General features: G+C 53.1%; 1 protein-coding gene across 1 annotated transcript; it reads right to left on the reverse strand.

Annotated features, from left to right (window-relative positions):
- Positions 1 to 6,355: 6,355 nt before the first annotated feature.
- LOC122368089 (maltase A3-like) lies at positions 6,356 to 12,974 on the reverse strand. The gene is made up of 6 exons (XM_043341724.1): positions 12,433 to 12,974; positions 9,283 to 9,462; positions 8,614 to 8,926; positions 8,131 to 8,325; positions 7,228 to 7,834; positions 6,356 to 6,870 (listed from the first exon to the last, which is right to left on the reverse strand). Exons 1-6 carry the CDS (start codon positions 12,860 to 12,862, stop codon positions 6,616 to 6,618), a joined length of 1,980 nt encoding a protein of 659 aa, XP_043197659.1. The 5' UTR covers positions 12,863 to 12,974; the 3' UTR covers positions 6,356 to 6,615.
- Between the last annotated feature and the right edge of the window lie 959 nt (positions 12,975 to 13,933).

The following is a 13,933-nucleotide window of genomic DNA, read 5'->3' on the forward strand; positions in this document are numbered from 1 at the left end:
TGGGGCGTCTGGTCGAGCAGGTCTACCCGCTAAGGCAGCCTGAGCACGAACCAGTGGCAGGGTCCGATCAATGACCGTGGTCCGACCAGGGTGTCAGCGCAATGGCCAGTCAGAGGCGTCTTTAAGGGCGCGGAAGCCCACCTCGGTCGACTGTGGCCGGTGCAACCTAGTCAGGTCGTTTGTGTGAATCTCCGTGTTCTTCCCTCGCCTCAGAGTAGCCGCTCTTCTCCAAATGCCCGAGCCGTTTTCTATGTGTATTGGTCTTGCAGCGAACAGCAGAGTCGAAAAACGAATTGACAATGTCGCCGAAAACCGCGGTCACATGCTGGCCGTTCCTAGTACTACCAATATGCCCGCAGGCGCGGCGAGAGACAAGCTTAACGTATGAGTCACCGTCCGGCTGCCGGGAGAGCCCCTACCGCGACCTTTGCTCACAGTCATGACGTCACGACAATGGGCTCCTAAACGTACGGGCAGCGGCCGCCTCAGGGGTGCCGCCGTGACCTTTGCACGACACGTTCTATAGCGTATGGCACAGCGGTTACTAGAAAGGTTGAGGCCAGCGGCAGGCCCCTCTGCGCAAACCTTGGATTCTTCGATATTCACGCACCAGTTCGACGCTTCACGTCAGTTAGCGCACGGTGTCCTCACTGAGCTCCAGGGTCGTCCATGGACGACCTTGGTCGCTAACTTTGAGTAAGCCTTCAGCTCTTTTTGCTCTATGTGACTGTAGGTAGGTCATCTAGGATAACTGCTCAGTCCGGGGGAAACCTAGCGGTGATAACGAACCGGACTATTTATCTTTGCCTGTAACAGACCCCGATCATGGCCATGGACTCGACCGGACCGCCTCCAGGGGCGCGTCTCCCACCCGACCTTGACCCACCAGAAGGCCGCGCTCTCATCCTGATGAGCCGGCCTGATGGCACTCCACTGCGAGGGAACCCGTTCGCCATCATCAGGGAAATCCGCTCGATCTGTGACTCGGAAGTCGAAAAAACCAAACAACTCGGATCTGGCAAAATTCTCATCTCGACCTTCAACAAAGACCAAAGCTCTGCCCTTCTCTCCTGCCAAACCATGCTCGGAAAACCTGTTTCGGCTGTTCTTGCAACCAACCTGATGTCATCGCAGGGTCTCATTCACTGTCCGGACCTCAGCGACCTCTCTGACGAAGAGCTCCTCACCGAACTAGCCCCGCAGGGTGTTATCGAGGTGCAGAGGCTCAAATCCAAGGACCGAACTCCAAACCCCCTGATTCGACTTCGCTTTAAAGGACTCGATCTCCCAAGAAAGCTCCTCTGCGGGTACCTCTCCGTCCCTGTTCGACCCTGGATCCAGCTGCCAAGGCAATGCCGTAGGTGCTGGAAGCTAGGCCACTCCATGCGCTCTTGCCGACGAAAAGAGACAGTCTGCGGGCAGTGCTCTGCCAGGGACAGCCACCCCACAGGTGACTGTACCTCGGTCCCAAAGTGCCCTCTCTGCTCTGGTCCACACCCAGCATGGGACCGAAACAGCTGCCCCGTCTGGAAAACCACCAAACGAGACACTCGAGAGCGAGCGCCATTCCAACCCCCGCCGCTCAACTCCACAGCTTGGCCTCCACTTGAGAGTCAGCACCGAACGATGCAGCCCCCTCCGGCTCGCACAGACGCCTCTGTCCAGACAGATGGTGAGGTCATGGCCCCTAAGGCGACCGCAGTCCCTGTTCAGACCCAGACCGAGACAGCCAGCTCTCAGACGACCGACGCCAGCACCCAAACGACCAAACTGACCACCTTCGACTCGACCTCTCAAACTCGACCCGCCCGACTGGTCTCTGCCGAAGTCCAGACTGACACCCCCGACTCACCGACACCAACCACGGACCCCGACGACTTCGGCTGCTCTCGAAGCAGGCCGTTCACCCGAGGCTACACGGCGAGCTTCCAGCCTGACAGCCCCCGAAACGACACCGACGATCCCGATCCAGACCTGATCCCGAAGAGACGTCCCAGGGGTGAGATCCCTCCACCTGACATCGGGTCGCTGAAGTTTGAGTACGCCAGCGGCAGGCGACTTTCCTACCCTCCCTCCACCCTCTACTGGTTTGACCATGAAATCCGACTATACGACCTTGACCTTCGCCCAGAATCCAAAGCGTACAGGGCAGCCGTGGCTGGCTTCTATTTTGACGGACCCCCTCACCACGGACGCCGTATCTTCCTTCAGAGAATTCCTCCAACGGGTAACCACTAGCCCTACCAACATCGCTGCCTAGGAGTCGAGCTATGCCTCACGGCTACTCCTCCAGAGCCACCAAATTCCAGTCAAAGTTGTACCCCTGAGACGGGCGGGACATGACTGGGGCACCCGGGTCACACCGGCTGCCATAACCCGCTGGCTGTCTCACTCGGTAGGCCGGTTTTTATTTTGGCCGATCCCTGCGAACAGCCTGCGCAATCACACTTTCACTGTCCACATTAGAGATATAACGTAACGTAACTATTGCGGGGATTTTTACTGTACTCGACAGTTTTTGCCCCTTGACTTAGGCACCAGGTTTTTTCTAGTTAGGACTTTTCCTGGTAAATACATCCCACAACAAACATCACACATTGCAACACCTCACACCATCAGCAGCAAGATTTACAGCATCAAGTATGAATATTCTACCCCTTTCTGGACACCCTTGCCTTGTTAATCGGACGCCACATGAGCCGAATTAAAGTAAAGTTTGCTTCTCTCTCTTGCTTGGGTCAGAATTAAATAGCTGACAGTAAAGTAAAGTAAAACGAAAGATCTGGCTCATTGCCAGCCTTAGTAATTTCCCCTTCCCTGGCGGTTGCCTTAGGCATGCCGGGAAGACAAAATTTAAAAAAAAAAAAAAAGCGGCAGGCCGGTTTACAAATGGCAAACAAACTTGACGCGCAATTGACAACAGGTAACAGATTGATTAATAAAGCGGTGACAATATAAATGAAAATGACAATATGAAATGACAAATCGCATAGATGATCCCTACAAAGGGACCCTCCCACCTTCAAAAAAGTTTATGAATTGGCATGAAAGTGATGTCGCTCGGTTCAGAAAGAGCGAAAACGAATATCTACCAAATTTCACCAAAAAATATTCACCGGTTTTCAAGATATTAGACTTTTACTTTTGTTTACTTTTTTGGGATCTCCGCTGTTTCTAGCGACTTTATTTTAGAAGTGCGGCGTTTGCGGCAGATGTTGCGCGCAAATAGCATATACCACCGCGTGCTACAAAACGTTTTAGTCAAACATTTAAAAATCGTTAGATATTTGCGCTGACGTCACACATTCAGAGGGGTATTCCTAAGCATTAGCCCCTCTGAATCAAAATGCTGCAATTTTGAAATTCAATATTTCCGATTTAAGGCATTTCTCGATGTTGTGAGTGCCGAAACCGGTAATTGTGAGCCAGGGACCCAATTTTGGCTATCTCAACTCAAATCTAATGTTAAGGTGGGAGCCGAGGGTCCCTTTAATTTAATTGTCAACGTGACAATGCAATGTACAGTTCTAGCGAGCTTTCCTAGAAGTAACTGAGCTTACGAATAGCATAACCGTGTAAAACAAGTTGTTTCTTCGCAACTAATCAGTGTATTGGTCGGTCGAACAAGTGATGTAGAATTTATAACAAATTTGTATCATGCAGTGGATGCTCAATGTTTCAGACATTGTCTCTGTAAGTAGTCAAATGTGAAATGTCTGGTGTGCGATTTGTAATAAACGCCCACTGCCTTCACAAGTTGTATTAACCCTTCTGAAAGTTTCATCACTTCTGTGCTCTTGTACTCGGACATATACCAAGCGCTGACTGAAAACTCCATTCCTTCACTCTGGCCACTGACGAATGCCGGACTCGGGACAGTTGGCTAAAGGAGACCTATTCGAGCCGGCTCCCAGTCGACTCATTCGGTGCACGGATTCTAAACACAGGGTATACGAGAACCTCGTGCCCTCTCGGGCATCGAATGCCCATTGCCCATGCCTGCCACGGTCCGCCAGCATCCGGGTTGGGGCCCACTCAGAGCGGATGACGCCCTTCTATTGTTCTATATACCCTGGATTACGCCAGCCCATGGCCAAGCGGATTGGAATGCTTGATCGTGCTGTTTGAAGCCTGAGTGATCGATCTGCTCAAATTCAAAGTTGCGCGCCTCGGAAAGGGCGCAAGCTTCGAACTTTTATGACCAGAGGTTATATGATGTGCGACTGTGCGTATCCACTCGAAGAGTAGGCTATACAGTTTCGCCGCATACATTGCTTCCTTCAGCATGTTCCACGTGCCGTTTATCATAGCCGTTCGTAGGTCTTCGTAATATTTTTGTGTTTGTGTTTGTCATATTCGGACACAAAAGACGAATGTCGCCAGAAGTGTGACATATCTATAGTAGGTATGCTCTCCGATGGCCGTGGACGTCGCACACCTATGAAAACTGTTGACTTCAGATTATGTAGGGATAGAAACGACAGGCAGCGCCGTAACGCCAAACTATGTTTTACAAGGAAAACGACGGCACATCTGCAAAACCATCCGATGAACTTTTTGCATGAACAGTGTATTTCATGTAGCAATTCATGAGCACACGCCACGTCATGTTTTTGTACGTTTTAAGCAAGCCTATTCAAAAAGTTGAAAGTACGAGGCATTTCACGCCGTGGCTACCTATGCACACTATTTTGCCACGCCTACATCAGTCGAAGTCGTTCCGCTACACAGCATACCATTTGTTAGAATAATCGAGAGCATACGCATCAGACTTCCGAAACTCTTTGTAGCACACATACTTGTGCGTCGCGAAGCAGTCGTAATGAACCAGCGACTTGGGATAAGGGGCCTGGTTGAGGGCCACGCAGTCCTTGCCGCGTTCCCATGTGTCCAACATGGGCTCGACGACGTCGGCGATGTCCTCTGTGCTGGAGCCGTCAGCCCAGGCGTACGAGGTGTTCTCGTTGTGTAATCCGGTCCAGAAAATGTCCGCTCCCGCCTGAATGAGCAGGAAGGTCACCAGGTCATGATCGTGAATAGAGACGAGGTCAGCGTCCCGGGTGGAGCAGTTGTGCTCAGCGGTTGTCCAGACCTGTTCCTCCGAGCTGAACAGGTAGCAGTGGCCGTCAAACTCCTGCCATCCGTCGGTACAGTTGGGCGGCGTGGGAGTAGTTGGAGGAGTTTCTGTGGGGATCAGAGTGTCCTCGTAGCAGATGTAAGGCATCACCTCATCCCCGTCGGTGAAGTGAAACATGCCGTCCTGAGCCGAGATGTAGCCGTACATAGCGCTGGACGACTTGTTGACAATGAACTGATTGAGCTCTTCGTTGTACGGGCTCTCGTCAGCCCAGCTGAATGTTTCGCCCACGTGAAAAAGGCCGGTCCAGGCGTCGGCGCCACTCTGCTGTACCAGCACGGACATGGGATAGAAGTGCAGCGGGTCCTTAACAGAGAGAATATCTCCGCCGAACGTCTGACACTTGACGAACGCCATCGTCCACGTCTCGTTGGCCACCGTGCTGTCGTCGCTGCTGAAGAAGTAGCACCGGTTGTCCTCCAGACCCAGGTCTTTGAAGCCCTCAGAGCAGTTTCTGTCTTTGGCCAGCGCCAGAGGCGCCGTGGCGGCGATGGCCACCAGTAGAAGCAGCATGGTGGGCGACCGCCGGAGCCGGGCTGTGGACTGACATTGGCGGCGCGGGGTGGCTTTTTTAACGCCGGTATAGTCTGGGAATGTAACAGATGACGCGGAACGCCACGAACAGATAGGTGGGGAGTGTCTGGTAGGTACCGGGAATGGCGACTTCGGAGATGTCAGACAGGAAGACGTTGCGCAGTAGATTTTGTTACACTGGGAGTATAATTCGTTTCGTGGATATCACTGTCCGTCTTGTTTCAGGGAACCCCCTCAACACTCTAATTGGCTGTAGAATGTCACATCTATAATAACGACCATTTCGTCCCATGACATAGGTGGGGTTACCCTGAACCGTTCAATAAATCGGTACATAAATGTGAGACTTGTTATCTTTGTAGGCATTCGCTAGTCAAACTTCAAGAGACATCAGCGCCGAAAAAATAATTCCAGTCGTCTTCATGGCATGCCTGTGAAATAAAGTTGTATTGTATGTCCACGGGCCGTATGAAAGCCCGTATGTAAGCAAGATTCGACACCCACCGTTCATAAATTTAACCTGTAACGCCTATTGGTACAGTGCCACTCATTACTGTCGTGATATGGGCTCCTTTGGTGTATCAACTCGTCTGCTGCCCAGGATCTCGATTCCGTGTCAGGCTTTCATACGATCTCGATCACATCATATAACCGTCTCACTCTGTCGAGACAACAAACACCAGATTAAAGGGGCCAGTATATTGCGATAATCTCATATGTAGGCCAATTTACCAGACTCCAGACCGATTGGGTCCCTGAATGTTCGGCAGCGGTCCAACATCAGGCAACAGAACATTACGCCATCCGGCCGACCGATGGTGGGCCGCCGCTGGCCTGGAGTCACCGGACGTCACCGAACGTCATCACGCGTCATCGGAGGACATCGCGCGCCATCAGACGTCATCAGCGATCGCCGCAAACCACCCAGAGTCGCCGAAGCCGGCTTACGAGGCTGCCTTGGGCACGAACGACAGCACAATGCCCTCGCGAGGCCCGAGCGGCACCGCCTTGAACTGAACGCGGGTGCCGACGCCGGTGGCCTCGCTGGTAGCCTGTGAGCTGCGCACGGCCACAGTGCCCTCATCGGCGAGCTGTTTGGAGCCGGCCTGAGTCAGGTCTGCCGACAGCGTCTGGTCGGATGTGTTGATGATCACGGCGTAGCCCGGGTTGCCGCTGCGCAGACGCATGAACGAGAATATCTGCCGGGGAGGGAGAGCGGCGTCAGTCCATATGGCTCTAGTCATAGCGGGGTGTTTGGACGCCACGCGACACGCGGTATTGCTGGGACACATCAAGCAGATGATACCTGTTAAATCGAGCCGTACATTTAAGGCAATTTAGGCAGCACTTATACCTAAATATAAATAATGTCAGTGGGATGTTTCTCTTACAAACATGAGTATTCACATTCCATAAAGTATCACCGCCTCTCAAGTGATTCATGTAGCAAAATTACGAAACGAAAAAGGATTACTTCATCATGCTCCATCCCTCAATCCCTTCCTAACTGCATCCATCACACCAGACTTTTCTACCAAGCCTCTCACCAGTCTCACCTTATCAGAGACGACCAGCTCTGTGTAGTCGCCGGCGGTGAGAGACTCGGCTCCGGCGCCCGACCGGAGCTTCTGCAGGGCGCGGTACACCTTCAGGTGGCTGGTGTCCGCCGCCAGCTGGGTCTCCACGTTCACCTCGCGATAGTTGGAGTTGACCGGCAGCCACGGCTCGGCCGCCGAGAACCCAGCGTGGGCCTCGGCGTTCCACTGCATCGGCGTCCGCTGCGGGTCGCGGCCGGCCTTGTCCTGGCGCTGCGGCGGAGCGATCTCGGCGTCCGTCATGGCCAGCTCCTCGCCGTAGTAGGTGACGGGCGTGCCGGGCAGCAGCAGGAGGAGCATGTTGAGCGCGTCGGCCGCCTCCTCGCCGACCCGAGAGGCCACGCGCGGCTGATCGTGGTTGCCCAGCACCCAGTTGGCCCAGGTGTCGTTGGGCTGTGCACGGCGCCACTCGTCGATAGCCGACTGCAGACTGGTGCCCGTCAGGTCGGCCGATGACTTCAGACGCTCCACCAGCAGGAAGTTGAAGGGGAAGTCAGCCATGTCGGTCCCGTTGCCGTAGTACTGCATCAGACGGCTCGTCTCGCCATAAACCTCGGCCATCAGAAGCCTGCGCAGACGGCACGACACAGAGGTCAAAGAAGGCATGGGGTAAGTGATACGAGATGGCGAATACAATTTGAAAGTACTTTTGTTTATTCCTGAGCCTAACAGAGACAGTTTGTGTGCAGTAACTGAAGAACGGACATTCAAAATATAACTAATAACGACAGCCAATGTTCTGATAAGTCGCAAAGCAAGAAAAAAGATAAAAGCGAACAGCGAACATCCAGCAGCCCTGCTGTCGAGACCGTCGTTTCAGCCCCACCAGCCCGGTCGCCATGCTAACACCCACGCGTCACTCGCCTGTGCTCGCCGTCCTTGTCCTCGAACTCCTGGCAGATGCTGCGCCAGCCGGAGAGCACGTCGAACGTCTCGGGCAGGTCGGTGGTGACGCCCGTGTGGTTGAACGCGCCCCAGTCGGAGTCGGTCGTGTTGGGCAGACGCGGCTCGGTGGCGGTCAGATCCTCAGTCTCAAACAGGTGCTTCAGCGCGTCCAGTCTGCAACGGAAAACGGACACCGGTTAGTGACGTTATAACGGTCACAATAAATAAACACAGGATGTGATCGTATTTAACAAAAATAAAGACGATCAGCTCAGCTCGATTCAGCGCTACGTGATCTAAAGGCTGAAACAATGTAGAAAACCTATCCCGCGTAACTCTCGCTCAGCTAGGTGAGAGCCTTTGTATCATCATTCGATCAAGAAAAACCTAGCCGTCTTATTAGAAGAGTGTTGTTGTTCTTCTGTACCAAAAACATAGCCATCGCACCTACAATCGTCTCACCTGAATCCATCGACGCCCTTGTCCAACCAGAAGCGGATGACATCATCCATCTCCTTGACGACGTTGGGGTTGCGGAAGTTGAGGTCGGGCTGCTGCGGCAGGAACTGGTGGTAGTAGTACTGGCCGCGTGCCGCGTTGTAGGTCCAGGCCGACCCGCCGAACACCGACTGCCAGCCGTTGGGCGGGCCGCCGCCCACACCGTCCGCCCAGATGTAAAAGTCGGTGTAGTTGTGCTCGCGTCTCACCGAGCGCTGGAACCAGTCGTGCTGGTCGCTGCTGTGGTTCGGCACAAAGTCCATGATGAAGTGCATGTCTGCCGGTGGGAGGGTTACAGAACGTCAGACAACGGCTAGGAGGAAAACAGGCAGATATTAACGGGCAGACTCACAATAACAGCCTGACTGCAAACGGGATATCATCTGTGGCGGTTAATCCATTCTTCCGACGCCAGAAAACCAACAGCCAGACCCCTAAAATACAACAGACGACAAAAGTCATCAATCTGTTGAATCTGTCAAGTGATCAATCTGTCGAGTCCAGAACACCTCCATCAGTCGCATGCATTCATAGCATTCAAACTTCAGACATTACAATCGCAGTTCAACAACTTCACTAACCCCGCTCATTCGCAGTTTCCACCCACTGGCCACCGCCCGCAGTTTCACTAACCTCGCTCCTTGGCGTCGGCCAGCAGGCCGTCGAAATCCTCCATCGTGCCAAACAGCGGGTCTACCGCGCGGAAGTCGGAGATGTCGTACCCAAAGTCCTTCATCGGCGACTTGTAGATCGGAGAGAGCCATAGCGAGCGCACGCCCAGGTCCTTCAGGTAGTCGAGCTTGGTGCGAATTCCTGCCAACAACACGGCGCTGTTACTGACAGGTTCACAGCGGAGAGGGAAACTGAAAGCGAGTCAAATGTAAGGATACATCCGACATAAGATCAGAAAGGCGTGGGTGGGACGACGAATACGAATACCGCTCACTCACACACGTTTTGCTGTGTTATCAACATGTCATGCCCTCGAACATCCGCAGTGTTTTAGGAGCTTTGAAGGCGGGACACGGACATAATTGACGAGTGAATAAGTACGATATATTCCACATCACGCCTCGCCGTTTTTTCCGAGCAAAGCACAGCCCCACCCTCCCCTCGGGGGGGGGGGGGGGGCGACGCCCCATCCCCCGGCTGGTTCGCCTCGATTACCCCCTCCCCGTTCCCCACTGAGGGTGATGACCGCCACTCCCCGACCCCGTTCCGCCTGGCCCGTTACCCTCGCCCCTCCCTCCCTCCCCCGGGCTGGCGGACTGTGATAACAAAACCTATTACCAGCCGGGGCACAGCTGCGGCGCAGACGGCCCCAAATAGACGGCCCATGTCATACAGTACACCAACGCGACGCTGGCTCTGACGGGACTAAGGCGCGGTCGTCGCAGTAGGGGAGAGGGGAGGGGTGAGACAGAGGGGGCATTCCACGTCAAATCAAACACCGAAATCCGTCATCCCCTTCGATTTTTCTGAAAATTTGTAGGCAGACTGGGCATGGTTCAAAACTGAGTTACGTATAATATTTTCGAAATTTGATAAAGTATTGCTGAGATATAGGTCATCGAATATAGCCAAAAATGCCACACATCAATTTTTTAAATGTCTATAAATCTGGTTCCTTTTCCGGTATCAAAATGATACTAACAGGGTCTTGTAGGCAATTGATAAGGCTTTGATTTTTAATTATAAAATTTAATTGAAGTGACCTTGAAATGCATTTGACCTTGAATTAAAACAGAAAAATTTAAATAGCAAAAAACACGTCACCTTCGATTCGGGTAATTTTTACATATTATGTCCGTCACAATGTTCCTAACCATCTGTGAAAAAATTGGAGTGGGCCATTCATAACTCTCGCGGCAAACGCCGTTTTCATGCATCAACATCACGCAACCGCGCGTGACCTTGAAAGACAGAGTCAAGACATGCTTGCTTGTGTACACTTTCTGAAATGAATGATTGCTGATAAGTGATATCCCAAACTCTGCGAGAATGGAAATACATAGTCATCGTAGTCAAGCATTCAAGTTCCATAGTAAAAGTGTCTCAGGCAAACGGTATTTTGCGGTGAATTTTGAGCCGTGTGGAAATGCATCATGAAGCCAAAAATTCAACGAAAACATTATCACGCATCGATATCTTCACGTCTTTTTATCTTCACTTTACGAAAGAATATACATTTTTGAGTATGTATGGGGAATTTCTAGTTAATCCAATAATAAATATGGCAGTTAGAGACCTGCTAAGAGTAACATGTCGCCGGCTGAGGCGGGATCGGCCGACGCGGGAAACGCAGCAATCACAATTTTGTGTTTACACGTTCATATTTCAATTGTTTACCAACCGATTTTCAAAATTCTTACACCATGAGATTGCCTGTACATTTCTTAGTCTTCTCACAAAATTTGACGCGAATTGAACGTAATCAGCGGTAAGGAGCGCGATGTAAAGACGGAACCGTTCCGTTCCGTCCCGGCACAGTCTACAATTCAGGCGGCGGCTAGCGGTCGACGCCGGCTGCCGAGGTGCCGCGTCGCCGCGGCGACAGAATGTTCACTTTACACCGCTATTACTAGAACAGTTGTGAGCCGATTTTCTTCTTGCTTGCACGATGAGATGTGCTATTCAATTTTGGACAGGTAGCTATAATTAATTTCGCATTAATACTATGAGATATTGGCGAAAAACAGGAGGGGTGGGGCGAAATTCACTCTTCCCCCTCCACTGCGCGTGCTAACATACGTTTGCATATGTGCCATTTTCTTCAAAACTTATGAATGGCCCACTCTATTTTTTTCACAGGTTGTTAAGAATATGGTAGGCAATAAAATATATGAAAATTAGCCAAATCGAAGGTGACGTGTTTTTTGCTATTTCAATTTTTGTGCTTAAGAACAGAGTTAAGCAAATTTCAAGGTCATATATTTAAGTAGGTGCAATTCTAAACAAATGCTTAAGAAATTACCTAAACAGTAAGGCTTATTTCATTAAAATCAACCAAGTACAACCAAAGTTATGGTCGTTCAAAAATATAAAGATGCAACATTTTGTAAAAATTCGATGCCCTATATTTAGAAGACCTGTGGTCAGAATGTGCAAAAAACATCAATGTAATGTTCGGGGCGACACAGGAACTCGCCCACAAATTTATAATGAAATCGCTGATGGTAAGGTGCAAAACAGCCGATTTTTGTTCGATTTGACGTGGAATGCCCCAGAGGCGGAGGGGGGGGGGGGGCGGAAATCTCCCACTGCTAGTGACGTCAGCAGTCCCGGGAGCGTAGCCGCTGGGGGGAGGGGGAGGGTCGGGTTTCTGAGTAGCCTAACTCCCCGAGCTGCCACCAGGCGGCGAGCGGGGACGGAGGCCCCGGGAGGAGGATCGACCCGGGCGGGGCCGCCGGCGCTGTAACCGGTTTGAACTGGTTTCCCAGGAGCCTCGTGCCCGGTGAGGGCAGCACGTCAGGAGGAAAAGGCTAGGCGTCAGCAATGTTGCATAACCGAATCGGCGCGTAAAACTAAATACTATTTTGGCACACCAAAAACCCCGCTGCAATCATTTGTTGCACATCAGTTTTACAGACTTCGAACACAAAGGTTGAAACGAAAGGACCATTGATAAGGCTTCACTTTAGTCTGTAGCAGACTGCCAGGCACGAACGCCGGACGCGCGTGGAATAACAATTAGCTCTCTCCCTCTCCTCGACACCCTTCCCTCTACCCATCCACCGACGCCCTGCGCTCTCGCCTCCCTCCCTCTACCCTCCCGGCACTCACCAGCCACGTCACCAACACCGTCACCACTGTCGTCACTGAACGAGCGCGGGTAGATCTGGTAGATGGTGTCCTTCTGCCACCAGTCGAGCTTCTGAACGGGTGCGCACTTGGGGCCGAGCACGACAATCACCACGGCGACCACCAGCATCGCCAGCCAGATCAGCCAGAAGACAGCCAGCAGCACCCAGCGCAGACGCACCCAGAACGGGTCGTTAGCATAGCGCATCAGCTCCTCCTTGGTGAGGCCGCAGAACTCGGGGGCGCCCGAGTCGACCCCCTCGACGTCCACCTCCGTCTCGCCATTTGCAGTCTTCTCCATGAGTTCTGGTGGCTTTTCTCCGGCGGTGAGGGCGCGCGCCTCGTTCGGAGGCATGCTCTCGTCGTCAGCTCCGGCGCCGTTCTGCAGCGGCTCACCGCCGTCCGCGCCCATGTTGACTCGGTGGCGTCGTGCGGTGTCACGTGTGTGTGTCTATTCTTGCGGTATGCGGCGGCCGCGGCTGATGTCAGGCGAGCTCTGGCGCTGCGCCCGCTCCCAGGAGGCTCCCCCGAGGTCGGCCCCGCGCCGGCGCAGGGGCGGAGCGAGGCTGACGACACGGCCGGCGCCGCGCCGTCAGCGCACCGGTCGATGGCGGCGGCGGGGGCGGGGGCGGGGCGAGCACAGCTGCCGCTGCGCTCCCTGACTGACGATCGATTGCCTGGCCAAGCTAACTGTCAGAGGCGTCACCCCATATGGTGGGCGTCGCAGCCGTCCCAACCGTCCCGCCCATCCCAACCCCTTACACAGTGCGCCCGCCGCCGCCCCTGCACCAGGCCGGCCGCTGATGAATTCAATAGACCGAAACAAGGCAGCTCGGCGCCGGTCGGGCGGCGCGCTGGCGTAACGACCGCTGCCGGCCGGCCTGCGGTCCATCACAGGGTGACGGCTGACACGGGGGCCGTAACGGGAGGGGTGCACCGGGTCAGAGTCCACGGTAGGAGCCGACCCCAGTCACGAGAGGGGTAAACAGAGTCCGGACAGTCGCCGACCCAGCGACCCGGCCGGCCGGGCACGCTACTCCAGCGGCTGCCGGTCCCGTTCCACTCGCGACGTGCCACGCCGCAAATCAAAGGACAGTGTGCTTTTCCATGTACCTATGCTCATCCAACGTTCGCTCAAGGAACTGATGTAGGGAAAATCATAAAACCATACCTGTAACGGAGATCCTGCGCAGCAATATGTCCATTGTACACCTACCCTGAAAATTTCATGGCCCTGCCCCAAATGACCTTTGACCTGTGACATACTTTTTGAGACCATATTTGTCCGGAATCGCAATTCGGTATGTGTCGGCTAAGCCACGCGTTCGCAGTCTCTTTGTGGTTTCAAGCGTTCAAACATGGGATATGATGTTGCTCCATGCATTAAGGTGGTTGCCAAGGTCACCTGAAGGTCAGGTCAGATCAATGACGATTGGTGACCTCGGTTCACTTTTTCGAGTTTTACATGTTTCTAGGCTAGCTT

This window comes from Amphibalanus amphitrite, unplaced genomic scaffold (genome assembly GCF_019059575.1).
Source record: "Amphibalanus amphitrite isolate SeventyFive unplaced genomic scaffold, NRLGWU_Aamphi_draft 000922F_arrow, whole genome shotgun sequence".
Lineage (NCBI taxonomy): Eukaryota > Metazoa > Arthropoda > Thecostraca > Balanomorpha > Balanidae > Amphibalanus > Amphibalanus amphitrite.